General features: G+C 49.2%; 1 protein-coding gene across 1 annotated transcript in view; it reads left to right on the top strand.

Moving 5' to 3' along the window:
• ESYT3 (extended synaptotagmin 3) overlaps positions 1–24457 on the top strand; it is a 47106-nt gene extending 22649 nt beyond the window's left edge. Inside the window, exons 3-23 of the mRNA XM_063115262.1 lie at positions 289–423; positions 3726–3802; positions 5382–5448; positions 6076–6165; positions 6701–6756; positions 8208–8328; positions 11947–12117; positions 13012–13094; positions 14822–14870; positions 15316–15405; positions 15835–15897; positions 15999–16061; positions 16639–16707; positions 17286–17372; positions 18057–18206; positions 19480–19976; positions 20644–20742; positions 21434–21565; positions 23085–23190; positions 24020–24069; positions 24421–24457. Of these exons, the coding sequence (XP_062971332.1) occupies positions 289–423; positions 3726–3802; positions 5382–5448; positions 6076–6165; positions 6701–6756; positions 8208–8328; positions 11947–12117; positions 13012–13094; positions 14822–14870; positions 15316–15405; positions 15835–15897; positions 15999–16061; positions 16639–16707; positions 17286–17372; positions 18057–18206; positions 19480–19976; positions 20644–20742; positions 21434–21565; positions 23085–23190; positions 24020–24069; positions 24421–24457 (2292 nt within the window). The remainder of the gene's footprint in view (positions 1–288; positions 424–3725; positions 3803–5381; positions 5449–6075; positions 6166–6700; positions 6757–8207; positions 8329–11946; positions 12118–13011; positions 13095–14821; positions 14871–15315; positions 15406–15834; positions 15898–15998; positions 16062–16638; positions 16708–17285; positions 17373–18056; positions 18207–19479; positions 19977–20643; positions 20743–21433; positions 21566–23084; positions 23191–24019; positions 24070–24420) is intronic.
• The last annotated feature ends 2327 nt before the right edge of the window (positions 24458–26784 follow it).

Genomic DNA, 26784 nt, shown 5'->3' with positions numbered 1-26784 from the left:
TATAGTATTAAATTTAGTGAATGAGTATTTCATGGTGCTCTGCAAAATGGCACCAAATCTTGGGATCCCGCTGCCTTCACGAGAGTGGGGACAGCTGATAGTTAACATGTTTGATGGACAGATGGATAGGTGGGTAGATGGGTGGGCAGGCAGGCAGATGGGTGCTGTGGGACCCCCATCCTGGGACCAGCTGGCAGGGAATCAAGACCTTTTCCTGGACAGCTGTGGGTCTGCAGTGAAGGCACAGATCTGACCACCAAGGGCCTCTCCCCATGTCCGTCTCCACAGATCATCTCTCAGATCTGGCCCTACATAAGCATGATCATGGAAAACAAGTTCCGAGAGAAACTTGAGCCCAAGATCCGAGAGAAGAGCATTCGCCTGAGAACCTTCACCTTCACCAAGCTCTACTTTGGACAGAAGGTTGGTACTGCCTGGGAAGGTCAGCTGGACTTGCTGTGCAGTCTTTTCTCTGTTCCCTCTCCTGCCACCTCCCCCTCACCCAGGTCAGTCACCTGACTACAAAGATCCCACTGAACCTCAAAGGGGGCATGGCCCCCCACCTGCATTTCCCAGCCTGTCAGCCTCAAAAACCCCCTCACCCCTAGTCCCAGCACCACCATCTCTCCAGGTTCCAAGAATGCCTGGCTCAGAGGGAGCAGAAAGGAGAGGTGGGAAATAGCTCCACTTTTCTTAAGCAAAATTTGGAAACATGCCATCGTGGTAGCCAGACAGATACAAAGATGGACAAGTCGTAGTCGCTAACTTCAGGTGTCAGCTGGGGTAACACATCTTCATTGTTTGAGATGGTCAGTGCCACAAAGAAGTTTCTAATCCTCTGCTAATTGATTGATTCTGGCAATCACTGTTACAAGCCCATGCTAGTTCTGTGGAGATCAGTAGGTGTCCCAGGGTAAAATGTACCATGGCCAAAGAAGTTTGTGTTTAGTGTACCTAATGTCATGGTCCCTGTTCCAGACAGCTTCCTGTTTCACCCTCTGTGCCCCGCTCCTCCTGCCCCAAAGTGCCCCATTGCTGTGTTTTATCTTGATCATCCAGAACGCATCCCCCAGGCAGAGAACTGCTGTGATGTCCATCCCCGAGTAAATGAGAGGTGCTGGCACCCAGTCAGCTCTGTGACAAGCAGGTGTCAGAGTGCAGGCCGGTCTGCTGACAGTGCCCACCAGCCCTGCCCGGCCAGCCCCCTGGGTGGGTGGTAGAGCCTGAGCCCTGGGGGTTCAGTTTATGCCACTCACACTCTGCCAGGACTGGCCTGTCCCAGAATCTGTTGGTCCATGTGTTCATTCCTTGTTTCATCCACATGTGACTTATTAAGCAGGTGCTGTGCGCTCGGCACTGTAGACTGAGTCAGATGTGGCAGCAGCCCTGCCCTCAGGAGGCAGACACACAAACTGGTGGATGACAGCACGGCAGTGCGTGGATGCGCGATTGTAGAGGAATGCATGAGTTCAGAGGCGGAGGGGTGGCGGGGCTGAGGTAGTCAGGAAACACTTCCCAGGAGGAGGTGATGTCTGACTTGGCTTTTGAAGAATTCAGCAGCTAAGAGCCAGGAAGCCTGCAGAGTGTGGTTCGTAGCAGAGCCTGCCCAGCTGGGCCACTGCTCCAGTGATGCTGTCTATGGGATGTGCTGCTGCTGGCCAGCGATCCTAAGGAATGATTTTTGCTATGCCAGGAGAACCTGGAGGGGGAATCTGCAGGCTGACCAGATGTCTCAGCCCTATAGGAAAAATACCAGACTCCTGATCCTGGCATTCAAAGCTCTTCATGTCCTGGCCTGTCCCCCCTCCACCACCTGCCCTCTGCTCTCCCATTCCCCACATCTTCCCTCCTTTCCATAGTGGCGTCACAGAGAACTTCTCCTGTGACCTTCCTGGGCTTGGCCAGGACCCAGAGCACTGACCGCACCCCCTTCCTTCACACCCGTAAGTGTTTCCAGCTCCCTCCGATTGCCAAGTCTATGGTCAGCTCCACTCTGTGCTGTGGTCCAGTGACTTAACCTGTGTATATGTATAAAAGGAAGGGACCTACTTCTAAAAGTTGATGGCAAAGCATGAACAGGCCTGGCTGCAGGGCTGCTCTGTGTGGCTGTGTGAGTAGTGCCTGGCAGAGGGCACGGGGCTGAGAGGGCCAGTTAAGGCCAGACTCTAACCTGGCACCCCTCACCTAACTGTGAGCCCTCGGCCAGGGCTGCCCTGCCTGGCGCAGAGCCAGTGCTCACCCCTCCTCTCTGAGGTTGGGGCTCCGGGCAGGCAGCCTTCCCCAGGCCCTGTCTCAGCAGATTAGGGTTTTGGGGCTGGCTGAGCTTGTGCAGGTACCGGGACCACCTGTGAGCCCCAGGCTGTGGGATGTTAGTCACCGTGCTGCCTCCAGCCCAGGCTTCCACTAAGCCAGGGGCTGTGTGATCTGAAGCTTCTACAATTGGGGGGACCCTCTTAAAGAAAAAGAATATAAAATTAAGACTTCAAAATGAGGACAAAAATGAATATTAAGTAAATATGAAAAAGAATGAGAAAAATCCTAGCAAGTTATACATTTTAAAAAGCTGACATGTCACAAACTCTGGGAAAACTACATGTTGTTTTTAATTAAACATGTTCCTATAATACTTTTTTCCTGCATTTTTGGCTTCATACTCTGAGAACCTCTTCATGTGACATTGCATTTGTAAATGTCACTTTCGATGGCGAGAGTAGAAAGATAATGGAATCATTCCTCCACTGGGATTGATTGAGTATTTTGGTCCAACATTTTATTATGACAAGTTTTAAACATACAAAAGAGTTGAAATAATTCAGTGAATATCGCATACCCGCCATCTGGATTGTACAGGGTTAACCTTTTGCTATATTTGATTTATTACATATTTATGCATCTGTCTCTATTCATTTTTTTAAATGCATTTCAAACTAAATAGACAGTGTAGTTCACCCCAACCACGTCAGCATGCATATCATTAACTTGAATTCAAATGAAATTTATTTTTTGTTCTTGATAAATGATAAACAGACCCTGCAACAATACCTTACAGGAGGAGGAAAGATCCTGGGCAAAGGGGGAGCTGACAGTAGCAGATCACAGGGTCCCGGAGGGGGCACTTTAATTCCGAGGGTCAGATCCTCAGCTAGGGAGCCTACCTTCCTCCCTCCCTTGACCGGCCCCGAGACCCTCATCTGCTGAGACAGGGCCTGGGGAAGGCTGCCTGCCCGGAGCCCCAGCCGCAGAGGGGAGGGGTGAGCACTGGCTCTGCTGCTACCTACCTCCAGACTCAGCTTAAGGGCTTCTTCCTCCAGGAAGCCTTCACTAACCTCCTCCCACCTCTGGCTCGGTTGGGAGGTGTTCCTCCCGAGATCCCCATGTGACAGCATGGGCCACTCCTCGTTGTGGCCAGACCCCCTTGCCCGCCTCATTTGTCTCTTCTGTTGGGCTGTGAGCCCACTAGGGCAGGCTGAGTCCACCTTGCTCTCAGCTTTCTCCCCAGTCTGGTGCCTGGCACAGAGCTCAGGAAATACCTGTGGCAGGAAGGGAGAGAAAGGAGGGAGAGAAGCCTCAGGGGCTGCAGGGTGGATCCCTGCATTTGCGCCTCATCCTGGGAGTGCAGTGGTCATGTTTGTTGTTGTTGACAAAGCCCAGTGCTGGGTGAGGGGCTGGCAGCTGTCCCTTCTGCAAGAGCCTTGCTGACCTAGCCCTTGTGGCATCTCTTCCAGTGCCCCAGAGTCAACGGTGTCAAGGCACACACTAACAAGTGCAACCGAAGACAGGTGACCCTGGACCTGCAGATATGGTGAGTCCTCTTTCCTGTGGGGCCAGGTGTGGGCTTCAGGGTGTTCAGGGGACACTCTGTGGGAACAGCTGATTTGGAATTGGAGTGGCATATATACACTCTGATTTGGAGCATGAAACTTCTCACAGGACCCTTGCCCCCCTCCTGGGCAGGGGCCCGAGGTCCTTGCTTGAGAAGGTGGAGGCATGTTAGGAAAATGGATGGAGGAATGGCTGGTCCCTAGGTCTGGGCATGACTTCTCCCATCTCATGGCATGCTCTAGGTACCAAGGCCCACACAGCTGAGCTTTCTTGGAAGCTGGGGCCAGGTCACCTGGAGGGTCAGACCATCTGCTCCAGAGAGGATGGATAGAGGGAGCAAGTGTGAGAAGAAGATGTGGGGACCTGTGGTGAGGCCCAGGGAGCTCCAAGCCCAGGCTGTGAGTGGCCAGCTGGAGAACTGGGCTCTGACATCTCAGGAAAACAAGAAGATGCAAAGACATGTGCCTGACTAGCTCAGGGCATTGGGCAAAGGCACCTCTTTCAAATGAAGTTCGTAATGGGCTTGAGTCAGGAAGAAGAGAGATTCAATCCAGGAAATCTTCCTGGAGGTGGTGAGATTTGAATTGTGCTTTAGGAGACAAAGGATCAACTTCTAAGATTCCAGAGTGTTGCTGTTTCTTTCCAATGTCTCATATTTCCTGTCCTTAGCCCAGAGGCTGGCACTGAGAGCACACTGGGAAGACAGGAGCCAGTTCTGAGACCACTCATCCCCATTTGGGAGTTGGTCTCAAGTGTGTTGGGATAATGAAGGACTATCAGGCACTCCTGGCCCCTGAGGTTCTGCCACAAGATCTTTATATGAAGACTTCGGGTACATCAAGTTCATGTGGCCCTTTCAGCCTCCCAGGCACCCCCTGGGGTCGCCATCTCCCCCGTACTGTCTGCTCCTACCCTTTCAAGGGGCACTGGTGACATCAGGCTCCTCTACCTGTGTCCTGCTGATGTTTGATGGCTGCCATCTCCCTCCCCTTAGCCATTATCTTTAGTCTTTTAACAGGGTCTCCTGATCTTTACCCTCAGGGCCACCCATTCTGGGTTCCCTGTCCTTACAACCTGAGGCCTTGTTAACCTTTGCCCACCTCTGCCACCCCTAGCAACAACCTGGGACAGTGGCTGGATGTAAGCAGCAGATGCTGCTGCTTTGTCCTCGTGGAAGAGACCTGGGCAGAGACAGGGCCGGGGCACAGCGGTGGTGGGGAGGTGGGAAATGTAGTTACCAAGAGCCCCCACTTTTCATATTCGGGGTACTGCGGGGAGGGTGGTGTCCAGAGTCACTGCCCTCATGGCCAAAGGTAGGGAGATACCTGGGTTCAGGGGCCCAGGTGGCTGCCTCTCAGAGTGTGGGCCTGGGTCAGGATCTGGGCAGAGCTGAGAAAGGCCAAGGCTGTTAGGGAGGCCACGTGCCGAGGGGTGCAGAGCTCGGGCTTGGTGGCTGGCTGCCTGGGTTCAGGCTGTGCAACACTGGGCTAGTTTCCTGATCTCTCTGATCACTTGGACCTGCCTCTCCTCTCCACTCTCCTTCTCCCTCCCCATTTCAGCTACATTGGGGACTGCGAGATCAGTGTGGAGCTGCAGAAGATACAGGCCGGTGTGAACGGGATCCAGGTGGGTGGAGCCCGGTGGGATTGCCTCTGTTCCAGCCCTGGAGTGGGGGTCAGGGAAGGGGAAGCTGGCTCATGCTGTAGCAGGCTGTAGGAGGCGGTGATGACCCTGAGGTCACATGGCCAGGAACCAGTGGCTGGGCTTCCCCAACCCGCTGCTCTGCCCCAGGGCCCCATAGTCTGCCTTTGATTGCAAAGTGAGAGGTTATGTTTATGGAGCAATGGAGAGCAATTGCTTAGAAACTGAGGTGGACCCAGGAGGTGGAAATATCTCACTCCAGGCATAGAGGAGCTGAGTTGGGGCTGGAAATCACTCCTGGGTCCTGCGGGCTGGACCAGCCTGAAATTGGGCAGGGCTGTCGGCCCCTCAGGCTGCCATACCAGTGGAAGGCAGTGGTGGCCAGCCTGTGGCCCCTTGGTAACTGGCAAAGGGGTGGCAGCTGTGTCCAGGCCTCTATACCCTGAATGTGTTTCCAGTTGTGACAGCAGGTGGCCTGCAGGGGCGGGGGAGGTCCTGACATTTGGGGGTGGCATGGGTATGAAATAAGGCAGCAAGAGGCCTCAGCTGAGCCCAGCAGGTATAGGAAAAAAGGAGGCATGGGTCCCTCATGGGCCCTCTATGCCCATCCAGTTGCAGGGCACCCTGCGAATCATCTTGGAGCCCCTCCTCGTGGACAAGCCCTTCGTGGGAGCTGTGACCATGTTCTTCCTTCAAAAGCCGGTGAGTCCAGGGACTAGCAGCAGTTCTGCTGCTCCCTAGGAGTAAGCACTCATCCTGTGGGCCCCAGACTTTGGGACTGAGCCAGGAATGGACATTGTCCAGGCCCAGCTAGACCTTATTTTATTTAATCCTCAAGGCAGCCTGAGGAGCTAGACTCTGCTCTCCCCACACTGAGGAAACTAAGCTCAGAGAAGGTCTCACAGGTCGTCTGCAGTGGAGCTGAGATGCGTGCTCAGAGCTCTCCCAGTCCAGGCCATCCTGTAGCCACTGGGACTGGCCCACTCCTGTGGAGGTCCTGGCTGGGACACAGCAGGCCCAACAGCCCCTCCCCGTCCCGAGCTAAGGCCTGGGCCCTCAGTACCCCTAGAGGCCTGACAGGGCTAGAAGGTGACCTTGCTTGCCTGACACCCCTGCTGAGAGCGTCCCCCACCGGGCTGGGTTCTCCTCCCAAGTGGGTGTGAGGTGCTTGGCAGGGGGTTGTTGGCCCTGATCTCCCAGCTTCTTCCAGCCTAACAGCCTCTCTCTGTCCCTGCAGCACCTGCAGATCAACTGGACTGGCCTGACCAACCTGCTGGATGCGCCCGGGATCAAGTAAGTGCCTGGGAGAGCCTCCCTCCTGGCTCTCTCCGCCTGGGAACTGGCGCGGGCACCGAGCCTCCCCTGCTGGAGGGAAGAGCGTTATTGTGTGTAGAGTGGGGCTGTGAGGCTAACTGTGCCACGTGGCCTCCATGGGCAGGCCCTGTGCCCAGAAAACACACACACACGGACACGGACCTGGACACACACGGACACACACACAGAGACACACACGATTGGGTGAGAAGTGCTTTGCTGAATGGTGTGCTGAGGGACATCCAGGTCCCTGTCCTGGTGCAGGAGAGTGGCTCAGAGTAGATGAGATGGGGGCCTAGAGGAGGCCACGTGGCTAGTGAGAGCAGCACCGGCTGTGGACCCAGACCCGGCCAGCTCCTGGCTGTGTCACTTAGCAACTGAGTGACGGGACAAGTTACTTCACCTCGCTGGGCACCTCCTCAATAAAAGAGGAGCCTGGTTCCTGTGTTTTGGGGTCCCTGGGAGAATGCTCAGGCATGTGTCGTGGCAGCACAGTGTGTGGGCACAGACGTGTTCTCCTTTCTCCCTTATTCTGCCCCCTCCCTACCCCAAGTGTGTGGTGAGAAGCCTCTGTGGCCTCCTCCAGCCGTGGTGGCAAACAGCAGAGGCCAGCGATGAGGAGCTGGTCTGGGAGATCCCACCTCCCTGGGGCCGGTGAAGGCTGTTCTCAGAGCCCAGGCGCCGTGAGAGGAGCAGTGAAGGGCTGCAGCCCGTGGGATGTGCCTCCCCAGGATGGAGGGCCAGCTGGGCAGCTGCCACAGGCCACAGGGAGGGCCACTCACCTCTTACTGGTGACATCTGCCCTGGATGAAGGGAATCCAACCATGCATTCTTTCATTCAAAAAATATTTATTGAGCACTTAGTGTGTGCCAGTCCTGTTCCAGGCACCCTCCCCGTCTGCCTGTACTGGGAGGTGGAGCCAGGCAGTTATGGGGAGAATGTCCGCCATGCTGACAGGCCCTGCTAGCTGACGCTTACCTAGCACTTACTGTGGACAAGGCACTGTTCTCAGCACCTCACACATGTCCCCTCACCCTCAAAACAACCCTAGGAGGTAGGCATTGTTATCCCCAGGTTAGAGATGAGAAAACTGAGGTCCAGAGAGGCTAGCGACTTGCCAGGGTCACATAGCTCAAGGGGTGTGGAGCTGAGATTCTAACACTGAATCACGCTGTGCTGCCTCAGCAGAACAAGGCAGGAGGGGCGCATGGGGACGGGGGCATGTAGGTGGGATGGCTGCTATTGGGATAGAATGTGGAGGGCTGCCACAATGCACACGCACCCCTCACCCCCTCCAGGCAGAATGGGGTCAGGGCTATTCTCCTGGCGGGGCCTACCCTGCCAAGCAGGGCTCCTGATGGATGGAGGGTCAGGTGGCATGGGGGAGGTAGTGCCACCCCTCCACAGCTGGACATGCCTGGTGTCCCAGCGAGGTGTCGGACAGCCTGCTGGAGGACCTCATCGCTGCCCACCTGGTGCTGCCCAACCGTGTGACTGTGCCTGTGAAGAAGGGGCTGGATGTGACCAACCTGCGCTTCCCCCTGCCTTGCGTGAGTAGCCAGTACAGAGCACTGGGCCCAGTGTTGAGGGACAGACAGGCTGGTCGGGGAGGTGTCCTGACACCTCAAATGCATTCTCAGATGGAAATCCTTACTTCCACCCCATGAGGACACGGCATCTCCACTTTATGGGGCAGAGACTGAGGTTTGGGGAGGTTGAATGACTTGCTCAGTGACTTCTCCCCGTCCAGGGAGGGGCAGAGCCCAGGGCAGTGTTCCTTCTCAGGCTCCTGGTCCCCCTGCAGTGTGGCTTCGGATGGAGACTGTGGGCGGTCATCCCCCATGAAACTTCAGGCGCCTCCCATCCTCTGTTCAGGAGTGATGGGAGGCTCCCATCAGTTCGGTGGTGGGAAGAATCTTTGGGTCTGCTGGGAAGGAGAATTCCCAGTTGAGTCAGGATATGGGACTTCCTGGGGCATTGAGCCCCATTGTCCCCCCCCACCCTGAGCCCAGCTCAGGAGGTCCCTAAGGAACAGCCATGTGACCTCCCTACAGATGGGCACCCTGGCTGTGGGCCTGAGCCCTTGGGGCTGAATCAGGGCCTCACGAGAAGGGAAAGCACCCATTTTCCCATCAGAGGCAGGTGTCAGGCAGCGTCTTCTTGCACTCAGCCTGATGCACGTTCCTGCTCAGGCCTGCGCCACCCACAGAGGGAAGGCCCTGCAGGACACGGGCCAGCTGGAAGGCAGCACATAGTCCTCCCAGCCTTCACGCAGTGGCACATTGGCTTTATCCCACACTGCATGTGTGATGGTCTCAGAACAATATAAACACCACCACCCATGTCATCATTACTAAAAACGTTTGGTCCTTAGGATATATTACCTCTTTGGATGTCCTTTCAAATTATGACGTTTTATTTTTATTTATTTATTTGATTTTTATTGAATCAAAATTGATTATACAAATTTTGGGGGTTCGCCATTGAGATATAATGATCAAATCAATATTACTAGCATATATATTGTTACAAATTGTAATTATTATTTATGCCCCTTGTCCAATCCTTCCCCATACCCCTCTTACTCCCCCCTCCCCCCTCTAATCAGCCTAGATTTCTTCTCTCTCTCTCTGAAAGCATAATGGTTACTCTGTTGATTTGATGCCCAAATGATCTGTCCAATGCTGAGAGGTGTGTTCAGGTCCCCCAATATTATTATCATAGAGCAGCTGTCTCTTCTGTCACTAAGAAATGGGCTCTGTGGAGACAGACATCCTCCTCCTGTCTTTATCTCTGCTGATGACTCTTCTTGTGTCAACTCACTCCAGTGGCTGGAGGACCATCTGCGTGGTGGTTGTGGCCTATAGTTGCCTTCGTGGCAGCCATGGTTATCATGGTGGCTGTGGTGGGCCACCCACATGGAGGAGATGTTTTTGGCCTGCTCCATGGTGCTGGCAGTGTGCCTGGTTGTAGAGAGTGTACAATCCCTGGTTCCATGCCCTGGGTCCCCGAGTGGGTCCCGAGGTGCTGGCACAGTGTGCCTGATTGTGGGAGGGGGGGTCCAGTCCCCTTCTCCATGTCCTGGATCCCCAGGCAGGCCCTGAGGCACTGGCATGGGGTGCCTGGTTGTGGGAGGGCAGTCCAGTCCTCTTCTCCGTGCCTCGAGTACCAGGGAAAGCCTCGAAGTGCTAGCATGGGGTGCCTGGTTGTGGGAGGGGAGGGGGTTCTGGTCCCCTTCTCCATGCCCTGGGTCCCAGGACAGGCCCCGATGCACTGGTGCAGTGTGCCTGGTTGTGGGAGGGGGGGGGTCCAGTTCCCTTCTCCATATCCCAAGTCCCAGCACAGGTCCCAAGGTGCTGGTGCAGTGTGCCTGGTTGCAGGAGGGCGTTTTGGTCCCCTTCTCCATGCCCTGGGTCCCAGGACAGGCCCTGAGGCACTGGTGTGGTGTGCCTGGTTGTGGGAGGTGGGTCTGGTCCCCTTCTCCATGCCCCAGGTCCCAGCACAGGTCCCAAGGTGCTAGCACAGTGTGCCTGGTTGTCGAAAGGAGGTCCGGTCCCCTTCTCGATTTCCCAGGTCCCTGGGCAGGACCTGAGGTGCTGGCGAGGTGCCTGTTTGTGGGAGGGAGGTTCGGTCCCCTTTTCCATGCCTTGGGCTGTTGGGTGGGCCCCGGGGCGCTGGTGTAGCAGATTATGACATTTTAAACTCACTTGGAATAGTTCCTCTCTGTATGTTTGTGACAAAAACAGGCCATGAATATTTACATTGATCTGTTTCGTTCTATTCTCTATTTAACTTTTACCTAAACTTCTTTTACAATTGTGTAAAATAGTTGTAGTTTCCAAAGCCCAATATAAAAAATTATATTTTAAGGCTTCTATCCCTTGTTCACTCCACCCAATCCCCACCATTCCCCTATAAGAAATGGTTTATCCTTCTGTTCTTTTTCTTTTTTTGTTGGCCAGTACAGGGATTGAACCCTGGACCTTGGTGTTATCAGCACCACACTCTAACCAACTGAGCTAACCGACCAGCTTCCATTATTTTAAATTATTTTTAATATGAGCAGATACATATATGTGGTCATATGTGTACCTATTTGTTTATATTCATAATCCCCCTTTCTTTTTGGTGGACAGTGGCATACACAGTTTTCCCCATCTTCTTTTTGTCACTAAATATATCATGGAGGCCATGCTGTGACAGTGTCAATAGGAACTTCCTCATTATTTTTCACAGCTGCAAAGTACTCCACTATGTGAATGTTCTGAAGGTTATTCAACCAGTTCCCTATTGATGGACAGTTAAGTTGTGTCTGGTCTTTTGCTATTACAAATAGTAGTATAAGAGATGAGGAAACTGAGGTCCAGAGATGTCAGCGACTTGCCGAGGTCATACAGCTTGTGGGTGGTGTGCTAGTGTAATGAATAGCCTGTGCGCATGTGTTCTGTGTTTTTGCCAGTATGCTTTTCAGATAAATTACTAGAAGCAGGATTGCTGGGTCAAAGGGTAAATGTATATGTATTTACTGATATTAAAAAATAATTCTAGAAAGGAGGCATGAACTATGCTTTCCTAATTCCTGTGCTCTGTTTTTTATTAACAGAGTTATGTTTTCATTTATTTTTTGAACAACCATCAGCGTGAATGTGGGAAAAGGGGTCTGTACTATGGTATAACCCAGGGTGTGGTGGGGTGAGACTCAGTGCTGGGCCTTTATGAGTACAGGGACCTACTGCCAGCTGCAGGCAGGGCCCACAGGGTGTGCACACCTCGGTATCTGGAAGAAGTGATGCCAGGACTCAGCCTACATATAGGTTACACAGAGAAATTAAGGAATCCTCCTTGGATGGCATGGCTGTTCACACTGGAGGGGCAAGTAGCTGCAGTAAAGAAGCCATTCATGTCGCAGTTTGGAGGCAGGGAGTGTGGGAAAGCCAGGGACGTGGGCATGGCATCCTGATGCGGTACAGAGAATCCAGGGCCCTGCCATCACTTGCTGTGTGGCCTTGGCCAGGTCACTGCCCTCTCTGGCTCCCATCTCTCTGTCCAGACCATGGAGGAAACCAGATGGTGGTGGCAGTGATCTCTGATGGCTCTGATATTCTAGGCCTTGGGAGCTGGCACAGCCCAGGAAGCAGGCGTGAACCCTAGGCTTGGGCATTTTCCAGGGTGTGATCAGAGTCCACTTGCTGGAAGCAGAGAAGCTGGCCCAGAAGGACAACTTCCTGGGGTTGCGAGGCAAGTCAGACCCCTATGCCAAGGTGAGCATCGGCCTGCAGCATTTCCGGAGCAGGACTATCTACAGGAACCTGAACCCCACCTGGAATGAGGTGTTTGAGGTGAGGGTCTCCTCAGTTGCACTTGATGTCCCCCAGGCTCCACTTTGGGTCATGCTGGGCATAGACAGGGAGGGCCTTTCTCGAGGCTTTCACATATCCACAGGGCAACACTGGGCCAAGGGAGTGGCCTTGGAGACGGCAGGCAGGTCTATGTAATTCCTACTTCCCACATCCACCAGGCTTCCGGAGGTGGGCTACTCTGGCTCCACTGGAGGGCCAAGCTGTAGGCAAATTCCTACCTCCTTTCCCCACCAAAGTCAGCTTTGTTGGAAGTTTTCAGATCAAAATAAGAGAAAACCTCAGAGGCTGTTCTGCTCCACCCCTCTTAGTCTCTCCTCTGCCAGAGCCAAACCCCAGGAGCCCAAAGTTCATCCTTAAGTTCAGCCACAATCCCTACTACTTGAAGGGTGGGACCCACAGCCCATTAAGGCCTCGAAGGCCTTCAGATTACAAGTTCCAGGGGCCACCTCCTAGGTGACCCCTTCCACCCTCCCCTCCCAGCACACTGTTGGCATGCCCTGTTACATTTGGGGTGAGGCAGTGGAAACATGGGAGATAAAAGGAAGCTTAGTCTCCTGTTGTTCAGACTCATGGGGGCCATGGCAGTGTGCTGGGCAATTGCTCTGGAAGCTGCAAGCCTCATGTAGGACAAACAGCAGCCACTGTCTCTGAGCACCCGCTCTGCCATGGGCTTGCACATGTTGTCTCTAATCCCCCGACTGCCCTGCACGGGAGGGGCACCACTCCCTTCTTACAGGTAGGGTCCTTGGGGCACCAAGAAGACCGGGAACCTGCCCGGGCTCCCAGCCGGGACTTAGCTCTCCTTGGGTCATACATAAGGTTGGATTCCTTGGTTATTGTAGCCTGCAGGTTAAGACACCTCTTTCCTTCCAGTTCATGGTGTATGAAGTCCCTGGGCAGGACCTGGAAGTGGACCTGTATGATGAGGATCCTGACAGGGATGACTTCCTAGGCAGGTGAGGAGGGCTGAGCTGGGCCTGGGGGAAGCCTTCCCTCCCTGAGGGCACTGGGCTGGGTCTTGGTGCACAGGAACCTTGCTCCCACCAGCCAATGACCTGCAACCCTTTCTAGTCATTCTGACATGATGGCTGTGCCAGGCAACCCACCCTGCCGTTCCACATTTCTTCCACAAACCTTCCCAGATGTCTCCTGAATGCCCAGCCCTGCCCTAGTCCTTGGGGGGATACAGAGAGGACCCAAAGGTTTATGCACCATGGGCTCTGCTTTCTGCCCTCCTGATAATGTACCCAGAGTCCCTATTTGGAGCAATAGGCAAGGCTGGCATGGATGGCCAGATGCCTAGTCCCAAGGAACCCTGGCCACTCTCGCTGGGGTAGAACCCAGACCCTCAGGGCTATAGGAGGACTGAAACGGCCAGGGTGGGGCTAGCTAACAAAACCTCAAATTTATATGTCTTTTGGTCTAACAGTCCCACTTCCAGGAATCTCCTATAAAATAAAAGCATTAGTACCTGAAGTGTTTATTGGAGAAGTATCTGGTAGCAAAATAAAAAAACTCAGAAATATGAACGTCCAGCCTCAGGATATTGGCAGAATGTTTGAATAAAATTACCATTGCCAAACTACAAATATTCTGCAGTTTTTAAAAACAAGTAGAATCTATGTGTATTGACCCGGAGAACATCCATAATATATCAATAAGTGGGGGTGAGCAGTTGGGAGTAACCTGTGTAGTTGGATCTTTCCAGGAGAGGACCCTTGAATATTTTGTATGGGTTCGTGTGGGCAGAGCAAGGAATGGGAGCTACATAGCAGACTATTAACACTGTGTATTTCTGATTAGGAGGCAGAGAAGGGTGTTTTACCCAAATCTTCATACTCCTGTGTTGTTTAGCTTGTTTCCATGAGTATGTCATTTTAAAAAATAGAAACAAATCAGGAGAGGCGCCATCTGACAGCCAAAGAAACAGCTCGCCATCAGATGTTTATCAATCTTTATTTTTCACCTTCATGGAAAAAGCTGCAGTTTTTGTAATGTTGCAAATTACAAGTTTGGCTTACGGCTCATGCTTTGTGTAGCTGATTCCAGGTGTGTTTTGAGCTCCAGCACATTTCTAACAGTTACACAGAATTACGTTTTTCCCTCTGGCTGTCAGGACCTTCTGGTTGGGCTTGGTTCAGGGTGGATTACGGGTGTGCTGTGATGTGGGTGTTATCTCCTCTCACACACACGTACCAACTATACTTATCCCTTGCCGGGCACCTGGGGAAGTTTTGGAATGGAGGGGCATTTTGGGTTAAAATTTTGGGAGGTGGTGCCTCTGGCATTTAGAGGGCACAGGACCAGGAAGCTAAATTCCTGCAGTGCATGTGCAGTTTTGCACAATGAGAGTCATCCCACTCAAAATGCCAGTAGCACTGTCGTTGAGAAATCCAGAGGTGATGTGTACAGCAGCCTCTGCTTGTCCCTTCTGGGGATGGGAGCCACCTGCCTCCCTAGGCAGCATGTATAATGGGAGCATCCCTGATAACTAGCTAGTCCTTCCTTCACTTAAGGTGAAATTGGTCTCCCATTGATTCTGTGAGAGGAATAAGATCCTCTGTCTTAATGGCCCCACTCAGATATTTGAAAATAGATCCCAGGGTGGGCCTCCACACCCTCTGCTGCTTGCCTCCACTGAGCTGGGCTGAGCTGAGCTGACCCCTCTGCCTGTGTATTCCAGCCTGCAGATCTGCCTCGGGGATGTCATGACGAACAGAGTGGTGGATGAGGTAGAGTGTAGCCCTCTTCCTGTGGACAGCTCTAACAGGCTGCTTCAGCCCAGCTAGTACTGTGAAATGGGCCCCTGTGTGCTGGGCTGCACATGCCTGTCCTCAGGGGCTACAGCTGGGTGAGGCCCAGATGCCTCTAGGGAACCCCCCAGGGCCCAGGTTGGAAGAAGCTTCCCTGGGAAGTACCCACAGATTAAACACTCCCAACAGGGCACAGTCCCATTACAGGGAGGGCAGGCTGGGCCTGGGTTTTTCCTTCCCAAAGTGTAGCACTTCTGCCTCCCTATAACCACATCTCCCAGCCCCTCTGAGCCCAGAGCATGCCCTGTCTGGACTGGGGTACCTTTTCCCTGGAGTGCCTATTAGAGCCCAACCAGGTGTCAGGAGTGAGCTGCCCAAAGAGGGCCCTTTCCCTGAGCTTTCCTCTCCCACCCCTGCCCCACAGTGGTTCGTCCTGAATGACACAACCAGCGGGCGGCTGCACCTGCGGCTGGAGTGGCTTTCACTGCTCACTGACCAGGAAGCTGTGACCGAGGTGAGCCCAGGGTGTCAAGGGCTCCATAGCAGAAAAATAGTAAGGAGGAAGGAGGGAGATGAAGCTCCCCAGTTCTTGCTCACCTGCAGAACATGTCACTTAGCCCCTTGTCTTCTACACAGGGCAGCTCCTCATCTCTCTCAGCAAACAGCCTCCGAGCATCTCAGTTACCTTCAGGGAAGATGGGGTCCTTAGAGCTCTGTGTCAGTGCCTGCCAGCCCAGTTCATAGGGGAAATCCACCCTCTAACTTAAATGTGTCATGCTGCAGTTGTATTCTTAGCCTCAACAAAAAACTGTTGAGAGAAATCTTACAGCTAGTCTGGAGTGTAAGGGTTGGCTGGCTTCCCTCTGCCACAAGTAAGCTTTTCCCAAACCAGTCCGTGTCCTGCTTCTGGGGACACCAACTGAGTGTTTGTGTCTGTTTGCAGGACTATGGTGGACTCTCCACTGCCATACTTGTGGTCTTCTTGGAGAGTGCCTGCAACCTGCCGGTGAGTGGTGACATGTCCAGAGTGTCACATACACCTTGCCCTGTGCCCATCACTTTCAAAAGTCCATGTGTTGCTTTAATCCCATTCTCTCTGGGCTGCAGAGAAACCCTTTTGACTACCTGAATGGTGAATATCGAGCCAAAAAACTCTCCAGGTTTGCCAAGGTAAGTGTGTATGTGGCTGAAAATTTGAGGTTTAAATAGTGGCTCTTCTTTCCCCCAGCCCTGTGTCTTCTGGGCCACGTTCTGTGCACATGCAGCTTGGGGATAACAACAGGTGCTGTCCTACTGTGTGCCAGGCACTGGGATTGGCAACTGGTCCTTCACATTGATTATCCCTGAGTCCTGTGAGGATTGTGTGTCAGTAGTTTTTGTTGCCATTTTACAAACAGGACCCAGAAGGTTAAGTGGCTGGGTCACACAGGTAAGGAGGAGCCAGAACTTGACTCCAGCCTATTTCCATGACCCCAGGGAACAAAAGACTGTGCCCAGCCAGGCCCAGCTCTTGTCTCTGGCGTTTAACTTGGAACCTCTCCCTGGTGTCAGGCCTGTCCTGGTGCTTGCACAGTAATGGCAGCCCAGCGGGCCTGGGAGTACCAGGGCAGCCTTCCTTCAAAGGGAAGCAATTGGCTGGTCCCAGGTCCCACTGATGGTCCCAGGTCCCACTGATGCTCTGTGGGGGTGGGGGTGGGGCTGGGGCCGTGGCCACGGCTGCCTTCATGGTACATTTGCACCCTTACAGAATAAAGTCAGCAGAGACCCTTCTTCCTATGTCAAGCTGTCTGTAGGCAAGAAGACACACACAAGTAAGGTAAGACAGTTTGGTGTGTAGTCCTGAGGTAAGGAAGTGGGGCCTCAAGCCTCCTTGGGGAGAGAGGCAAAAGGAAAGAAATTAAGCTTATGCTGAATGCCTACTTAGGCACCTGATGTTATTTAGTTCTCACTATAACCTCACAAGACAGTTTTCTAGTTCAAGAATCCAAGGATTGTAGTTAAGCGACTTGCCCAAAGGCACATGCTAGAAAGCAGCCAAACTAGGGTTTAAGCTGGGCATGCCTCTAAAACCTGTGTCCTTTCCACCACACCATGAAATTTCTCAGTCCAGCAGCAGGAATCCTGCCAGTCCCCCTTCCCTGAAGTGAGTTCTAATGCTAGCGTGATTTTCAGCTCCCTATAAAACTTCCTGGCAAAGCACTCCTTGCCTTTGAGTCTTGCTGTCCTGCCCTAGTGCCTCCCCGTAGCTGTAGTGTGTGTGGGTCTGTCTGATCCCTGGGCAGACACAGGTGAGGTACCCAGTGGTGCCAGATGGCTGCAGTGAGAGCAGAGGGTGCTGGTATCCAGCTCTGCCCAACCTGACCCTTCAATGATCTCTTCCTCTTCTGTTCCTAGACCTGTCCCCACAGCAAGGACCCCGTGTGGAGTCAGGTGTTCTCCTTCTTTGTGCACAGTGTGGCAGCCGAGCAGCTCCATGTGAAGGTTTGCTTGAAGCTGGGCTCCTGAACAGTTATGAGCTTGATAAGCCAGGAGGGGTTGGGAACTTGAAGTACACCTTGAGCAGGTTCTCCCGGCAGTAAAGTCAGCCCCTTGTGTGTGGGAGATTATACTGAGACCCCACAAGTTCTCATCTCTTAAGGTTGGCACCCAAGGTCATCGTGTAGGAGTCTGTGGGAGGACAAACCCTCAAGTCCCTTGGCTCTCGCTAAAAAATGGTCTTTATAGTTGTTACATAGCACTCAGAGTGGTTTGCATTGGAATCTACCCAGGATAATAGTGTATTTAAAAAAAATTTTTTTCATTTAATCTTCACAAAAGAGCGGTGGAAGAGAGTTTTCTTCTTTACACATGAGTAAAGAGAAGCTAAAACAATGACTTGTCCAAGATCTCATGCCCAACAAGTGGTGGAGCTGCGGTCCTTTGGAGCTCTGAGCCCCTAAGCCCTAGGCATTTGACAGATTGGTCTCATACAAATCAAAAATTGCCTCTATCCCAAGTCACTCTTTTCCCCTGACTGAAGGCAGTTTCCAGAATAGGACCAGATGCCAATAGAAGCATAGCACATACTTACTGAAATGAACTTAGACTTGGCTGGGGCCCAGACAGTAGTGGTGGTATGGGTGGGGCTTGGATTTCTTCTTCTTTTATGACTGGTCCGCTGCCTAGGTGCTTGATGATGACCAGGAGTGTGCTCTGGGAGTGCTGGAGTTCCCCCTGTGCCAGATCCTCCCCTATGCTGACCTCACTCTTGAGCAGCGCTTTCAGCTGGACCACTCAGGCCTGGACAGCCTCATCTCCATGAGGCTGGTGCTTCGGGTAAATCTCTCCTGTCCCCCGAGGGAGTGGGGAGTGGCGCTCTGGCTATAGAGCAAGGTGGATTGTCCCAGCACTAAGCACCTGGCTTTGTGTCTGGAAGAAGCCAGGAGATGGATTCATGTTTTTCATCAATTTCGGAATATTTTCAGCCATCGTCTCTTTCTCCCATTCTTTTTAAATCCCTTCTAGATCTTCTATGCTGGACCTTCTCATCTGTCCTTCATGTCTCTTGACTTCACCTTCATACTTCCCATCTCTTTATTTCATGGTGCTACAGTCTAATTTCCTCAGAGCTATCTCCCAGTACACTTTTTTTTTTCTTTGGCTATGCCTAGTTTGCTGTTTAACCTGTTCATGGTTTTTATTTCAATGGCAGTTTTTCAGTTCTAATTTTATATTTTCCAAATCCACATGATCTTTTTTCATAGTATTTTATTTTCTTATGTTTATATTCAATCTATAGTCATTAGAAAATACTTATAATGTACGTCTGTTAACTCTATTATCTGAAGATCCTAGGAGTTAAATTTTGATGTTTGTTTTGTCTCTTGATGCTTTTTCATGTGACTCATTTCTACATTTTTGTAACTTGGGTTGCAAATGTATGTTCAGTGTTCCTTTATACCTGGATTAAGGTTGTTCTTTCCCAAGGAGGCCAAGCATCTCAGGGGCATTAAAAACTTGGGCCTATCTTTTATGTTAATTTCTTAACTTTGGATTTCAAGACCACACAGACAGTGTAAATATGAACTCAATTCATATATGGAAAGGCCTATAAGATGCCATATTCTTAGGGAAGACTTTATCCCCCAACCAGAGTACAGGCTCCGATAGGTAACATCTCGTCATCAGTCTTTGCTGATGGGTGGAACTTTTATTCTAGACTACTTTTTCACTAAAGAGATCCCACTTTCATGAGTTACTTTACTCCCAGCCTCACATCGACCCAAGGCATCTTTTCCTAACTCTTTGAATTCCAAGGTTGATAAATGATTCTAGGAAAGGTTAACTTTTTTCAGTTTTTTAAAAAGAATCATCTTCACTTTATTAGGAATTTGGCTAAGGATTTAAAGGGATGTTTGATTTTAGGGGGCTTTTTCTAACGAGGTTTTTCAGAATATTTGGACCACCATATTTATTCCTGGAAATGGAAGTCCCTAGGAAAGGTCTTGATAATTGATAACTGAGGGAGAAAAGGGGAAGGAGAAACACATGGCTGAGGTTGTGGAAGTGGTGGGCCCAGTCCATAAACCACGCTGTCATCTACTTACAGTTCCTGCGCGTGGAGGAACGAGAGCTGGGGAGCCCATACACGGGACCTGAAGCCCTAAAGAAAGGCCCTCTGTTCATCAAGAAGGTGGCCACCAAGCGGGGTCCCAAGGCCCCAGCCCAGGGAGAAGGTCCTGCAGATTTTCTGTGCCCCCCAGACTCTGCTTCTGACACCCAGGAAGCTTCAACGAGCAACATAACCACCAGTGCTGCCTCTGCTGCCACTGCACCTGCACCCCAAGAGACAGGCCCAGAGCCCAAAGGCAAGGACAGTGCCAAAGGGTTCTGTGAGCCCATGGGGGAGAAGAAGAGTTCAGCCACCATCTTCTTGACTGTCCCCGGCCCCCACTCTCCAGGGCCCATCAAGTCTCCCAGACCCATGAAATGCCCTGCCTCCTCCCCACTCGCATGGCCGCCCCAGAGGCTGGCTCCCAGCATGTCCTCGCTCAACTCCCTGGCCTCTTCCTGCTTTGACCTGACAGAAATCAGCCTCAACATTGAGTATGCACCTCTCTGCTTAATCTTTTCTAAAATCACCTGCATGAAAAATATCTCCCTGGATGGAAAAGTAGATGTGAGCGAGATAAGCCTGTGGAAGTTTTTTTCACAAAATATCTTCATGAGAGGCAGCATGGTGTGGTAGAAAGAACGCAGGACCAGGGAGAGAGCCAGATAGTCTGGTTACGGCTCTCACTACATACCAACTGTAAAATGTTGGACTTAGGTTAAGGTCTCTTCCAGCAGAAACATTACTGAATTCTAAAGAGTTATACTGGGATGTGGAATTATGTAATAAATGGCTGCCATTTATTAAGTGTTTACTATGGGCTTATTTAGCATGTTATCTAATTCAATCTTCACAATTATCCTACAAGATAGAACTTACTATCATAAAGGTTGAATAAATACTACCAAGGTCCCATGAGGAATCCTGATAAATGCAGATCCCACTCCAGGGTTCATGCTCTTCCTACTGTGGAGTAGGATAATTATATGTGAGTGCTAAATGGAACTGACTTCTGACTAAAAGGAAACTTACTGAGAATTCTTTTGTTTAACCAACATGGCTCTTTGTTCCCCAAGTAGGGCAAGCTTCTCTGTCTTGGGGGAGGGGGAAGAGAGCCAACACTTGCAATGATAAGAGAAGTGACAAGCCCTTTCTTTACAGAGGTGGGAATCTCAGGCAGCGGTGGCTGGGTGAGATTCAGCTCACGGTGCGCTATGTGTGTCTGCGGCGCTGCCTCAGCGTGTTAGTCAATGGCTGCAGGTAAAGGAATTCTGTGGGCCAGGAAGGTCCTTTGGGAGCATCAGGTGACCATAAATCAGAGTAGGGGCACTTGGAGCAAAGACAGGGGTGTGTAGCCTGATAGAATGACACACTGGGAAGAAATGACACTTGAAGGCCTCCATGCTGTGAGTGATGATGTCCTGAGAGGGGCACTTTAGTGGGCATTCTTCAGTGGTGCCAATCGGCTCAAGAGCTAAGGGCTTTGCTCAGATACAACTGCTGCAAACTGTCTGGGATGGCTGGTAGCTAGTACATTCTTCCCATGTGGGAATCTCCACCTTCCCTTAGATGGAAAGTACTTGCTCTTCAAGCTTTACAAAAATGCATATTTTCAAAACCATTCATCTGATATTTTGGTCATCGAGACTATGGAGCATTTTTATCTTTGAGCCCTTTTTTTTTTTAAAAGATGACCTGCAAGGGGATCTTAACCCTCGACTTGGTGTTGTCAGCACCACGCTCAACCAGTGAGCTAACTGGCCATCCATATATAGGGATCTAAACCCGTGGCCTTGGTGATATCAGCACCACACACTCCTGAGTGAGCCACAGGCTGGCCCTCTTCAAGCCCTTCTTAAGCTGAATGTCTAGTAGAGGTTTCTCCCCAGTGAGTATTTTCAGTGTTTGAAAACCAGGGACCTTTCTCTTAATGTCTTTGAAACCAAATCAGGAACCTGACACCATGTACTACCAGTGGAGCTGATCCCTACGTCCGAGTCTACTTGTTGCCAGAAAGGAGGTGGGCAAGTCGTAAGAAAACTTCAGTGAAGCGGAAGACTCTAGAACCCCTGTTTGATGAGACGTAAGTGGACTATTGGCCCTAACTAGAGTGCCTTATCCACTCAAGTATTTGTTAAGCACCTGGTTGTGTGCCTGGCAGCTTGCCAGATGCGAGAAGGGGTCTGGGTGGACAGGACAACATGGTCTCTGACTTTGTGAAGCTTCTATACTTTAGTGGGAGAAAAGGGCTACAGTTTTCCTGATTATGCAATGTTTATAGTCTTTCTCTTTTAATGAAGTCTCTGGCAGTAGAAGGATTTGAATCTGGTGAAGTTTTTTTTTTTTCTGGACTTGTTTTAATTCCAGCAGTTACAAATGAACATTCCTTGAACCTAAAGACCTAAAATTTCCTTCAAAGTTCTAAGCTATTTGGCTTGTCTTCCCTCCTGCAACAAAGCAGAGGTGGCAGGTGAAACAGATACCCTCCCTTTCTCCACAAAGGCTTGTCCGTCCATGTCTTTGGGGACAAGACTAGTAGCTGACTCTAATTACATTTCTTGCTTTGATGGGTCAGTGGTGGCAAGATTTATCCTAAATATTTTTGTTCTTGATAATCCTTAAGGTGCAGAAATCTCATCACTGTTTCCTTCTGCTTGTGTCTTAAGGGAAGACATTTCTAACTAGCTTAGGAAGATATACCTCATAATTTTTTCCTCTTATCCTGGGTCAATAACTTAGGGTTGTACTGAATCCTCTTTGGGCCATATCTAAGAACTAGTATGTTCCTTCAAGATCTATGCTTTGAGTTCATGAATATCAAGAAAGGGTGTGGGGAAGACAAAGTATTCACTGCACATTTACTGAACACTTTATGCCAGGCACCATCCTATATTCTAGAGTCACACAGGTAAGAGACTTTGCCCTCAAAGACAGCTCTGAACAATATAAAAGGATGTCAAAATTTCTATGTGGGAACATAGGAGGGAGAGGTTTAACATTTGACTTCTCTAACAAATCTAATCTGTTGGTAATTCTCTCACACATTTTAACAGTAAGATAAGCCTGTTATCTGGAAGGCAGACTTGGCAACTCCTACCCTAAAAATAAACCTACAAGTAATGGGTCCAGGGTCCTCTTATGAGTACATGACAAAGCTTGTACACAAAGATTCCTCTGCCTTACTCCACAGGAGGTGGCCAATATTTTCCATGCAGCTCCAGTGAACCTAACTGTTCAGCATCCAAGCCCTTAGCTCATCAAAAAAACCCAACTAAGGCTGGCTGATTAGCTCAGTTGGTTGGAGTGCACCATGGGTTCAGATCCCCATACCACACCCACACTCACACCCCCCCAACTGAGAAGGGGCTGAGGTGGTCCTATGAGCAGGAACTGTTCAGAGTTGATAGTTATAGGGTTTGTGGACAGTGATTATCTATAATTATGACAAACTGAATACCTACGAGCCAGTACTATTCTAGATACTCTTAATAGTCTAGTCTGTATCTTCTGTATGGGTAGGGAAATGGGTGAAACACTTTAGATTCTCAACAAAAGTGAATAAAATATGTAAATCTCACTTCCTGACTCTTTGCTTCTTAAAGATTTGAATTTTTTGTTCCCATGGAAGAAGTAAAGAAGAGGTCACTAGATGTTGCAGTGAAAAATAGTAGGCCACTTGGCTCACACAGAAGAAAGGAGTTAGGAAAAGTAAGTATAAGAGGGACTCTTGGCATTCTGTCCTTCCAAGTACTTTAATGGAATTCACTGGTGGAACACATCCTTGCAGAAATTCTGATGGAATTGTTCTGGCTATTACCAGAATTGACTTCAAAGAGCATATAGCCTCATTTGGAGGCGTTTTTTTTGTTTGTTTTTTATTCTTGAAACTAAAGAATATAGAGTATAAATTAATATGATAAAACCTATTTTAACAAACTTGAGAATCTATCCAAATTTATCCTTCCACAAGTATTTGAACATCTTCTATGGTATTAAGTACTGTTTTGATAAATACAGAATTGTATGAAGCTGTATTATGTCAAGATTTTTGTGGTGACAGGAACTTACCTAAAGTAGAAGTGGAGGAAATATAATCCCCAGGAAGATGCCAAGGAGAGAGAAGTAAAAATGGTATTCGTACAATACCTTATAGTTGTAATATTTTAATAAACACCTTCTTATACTCATCTTTTTAAAGTCCACTTCTATGAAGTAGGTGGTATTATCCCCATTTTTACAGATGAGGCAAGTTCTTTTTCTGTAACATTCATAAGCAAACTTGAAAAGGAAAAAAATCAAATTACCAAAAATTCTTGAAGTACAACTCCAAACAGCAATTCGCCTTTTCCAAAGACAGTGCGGTAAGTGTCAGCCCTGTCTCTCTGAAGAGGCTCCATGTTGAAAACCAAAGGAAAAAGAGCCCCTGCTCAAAACTCTGAAACCCAGGGAGACCTTTTATGATCAACTCCGTTTATCCCAATTTGTTTCCATTTAATGTACTGTTTTGGAAGGGAACTAATTATTTGTGATTGTTTAGGTTCTGATTGACTTATCAAAAGAAGACCTGATTAAGGGCTTTTCACAATGGTAAGTGTGCCCTTTCATTTTATCACTGTTAATCTGCTATTTAAGACATTATTTTTAGACAGCTGTCCGTATTCTCTATTCAATGTTTCTCCCTTTTCAGTACTATTTCATCTTTTTTGGTTATCAGAAGGGAGACAGACTAACACCTTTATTTCAGGCTTTACTGTCTGCATATCTCTTACCTAAAGGAACTCTGTAAACTCTAGCCTTAACCCTGGCCGGCCAACTGACGAAGAGGTGGGTTCTGCTGGTCCTGCAGAGTCCCAGGCAGGCGGGACCAGGCAGTTTGTCGTGTTACTGTCATGACACACACACATTACTAACGTAAGTCCAAACCCGACTGTCTTACAGGTATGAGCTGACTCCAGATGGACAGCCCAGAAGCTGACGATGAGTGCTATCATTACCTTTATGTTAAAATGTATATATGTATAATTTCACAATTTTATCAGAATAGCTATTTGATGAAAATCTACACATACATTTTTGTGTGAAATTTAACTGCATGACTGGATAGTATTAGAAACAGGCAGTTATGTAAAGGCAAGAACTACTTTCTCTTCATTGGATTTTATTGTTCAGATCCAGAAAGAAATGGGGTATTTGTGCCTAGTAAGTTATCAAAATCTCAGTGGTGATTTTTTCACTTTTGTTAGGTAATTATATACCAACTGATTTAGGGCGTGCCCTAATGTGTGCACCAGAAGGTGTCCTGTCACTGACTTTAGTGGGTGGGGGAGATCTGTTCCTGGAACAGCTACCAGTATTCCTGGGCAGTGACTGACCAAGGGAGGGCACTTTTTATAAAAAGAAACCCAATCCCAAACTGCCAAGAATTAATACTGCCAAAGCCCTTCTGGCTGCCACCTGTGGTACTTGAATGCCTAGAGGTTTGTTCCTGTATCTGATTTGGAGCTAAAATGTATTTTCCTAATGGCAACAATGTTATAATATATACTTAAATACCTTGGATCTAAGCATCAAACTCCAGCATGTGGCATTATTTCCATAGGAAAATGCAAACCAAGTTCCAAACCCAGGTGTACATCTGAACTCTCATGGCAGAGCACTGGAGACTGCTGAAGACTGTTACTTCCAGAGAGGAAAGGGAGCTTTCTGTATCTTAGACAAGAATTCTGTTCTACTTTTCTGAGATGGCTGGTTTACCTAAATAACACGTTAAAAACAAAATTTAAACAAGTACCTCTTTTGCATTTCAACCTTTATAAGACCAAATAGACTTCTCTCCTCTGATGTTCCTAGAGCTGTTGTCAAGGTTATACTCTCTTACCCACTCAGGCAGTGTCCCTGCCATCAGCTTCCTGTCCCTACCACTGCCTTCACTGCCACTTTTCTGAAGAACGGCAATATTTTGTCAAGTTTTTCCTCACTTATAAATTCTGTGATATCCTATTTTCTATAAGGTCAAAGCCCACCCCTTAATTTGCCTTTGAGAGATAATATGGTCTCCAGTTTTCTGCTACTTTATTAGCAGATGCTCTTTCCAGAATAGTCCAGATATTATGCCCTGTCTACTCAAATCCTACTCACCTCTTAAAGGCCTATCACAAACCCATCTCCTCCATACTGAAATGGCCTCTCCCCACCACCTACAACATTTACTGTGGATTTTCCATTTTAACAATTCCTAGCCATATAACATTAAATTTTTAAAAATATGTATCTGCTAAGGTCACAAGGGAGCAACTACTTATATTGTGTTTGGTATTTAATGTTTTTGTTTACTCTCCAATTGAACTAAAAGTTACTTGAATTGTTTTTTTACCCTCACTATTCAAGACTGTGCTAAGTACATGGAAGATGTGCAATAAAATTTTTGTTTCTGCTGAGGTTTCTATTTTGAATGACAAATTCTCATAATTAAATGAGGCAGTTGATGCCTATTCTGTCTATGATGGCTTTGTAATTGCTCTCTAAATAGGCAAATATGATTATACAGATAGTCCCTGACTTACATTGGTTCAACTTAGAATTTTTAGACTTTACTATGGGTTTATCAGGGGACATGCATTTTCTACTTATGATGGGTTTATTGGGACATAATTACATTGTAAGTCGAGGAGCATCTGTGTTATACCCTAAACTTTTTAGCAACCTTAAAACAACTACTGATAAAGATGGCAGACAAGTAAAAACCTACCCCTCCTCTTCCAAACAAGTAGGAGACCTAGTTAAAGCATGAACATTTTGGGCCGGCCCGTGGCTCACTTGGGAGAGTGCGGTGCTGATAACACCAAGGCTGTGGGTTTGGATCCTACATAGGAATGGCCAGTTAGTTCACTGGCTGAGCGTGGTGCTGACAACACCAAGCCAAAGGTTAAGATCCCCTTACCGATCATCTTTACAAAAAACAAAAAACCATGAACATTTTAAACACGGTCAATCAAAGAGTAACACAGGTGAAGTTCCCAGTGATGGTCCAAAGAGGAAAACCAAATAAGTGTTTAGGATTCAAGGGGGAGTTAAGGTGTTGAAAGAAAACAGAATTTTAGCATACACGACAAACAAAGGCTATAGGTTTGTGCGAGGGTAAAGGAGTCTGAAAAGTTTTGTCTCATCACAAAAACACCTTGACTACCACTAGGACAAAGATTGGTTGTTAGCAGTAGAAACAATCAGTAATCTGCCCTACAGTAGCATAGGAAAAGTTACACACCATGAACCTAGTGCAGAAATCCTCAAACCTAGAAAGGA

The sequence above is a fragment of the Cynocephalus volans genome, chromosome 11 (assembly GCF_027409185.1).
Source record: "Cynocephalus volans isolate mCynVol1 chromosome 11, mCynVol1.pri, whole genome shotgun sequence".
NCBI classification, from domain to species: domain Eukaryota; kingdom Metazoa; phylum Chordata; class Mammalia; order Dermoptera; family Cynocephalidae; genus Cynocephalus; species Cynocephalus volans.
Note: the sequence above shows the minus strand (reverse complement) of the source record. Positions and strands in the feature narration are given on the sequence as shown.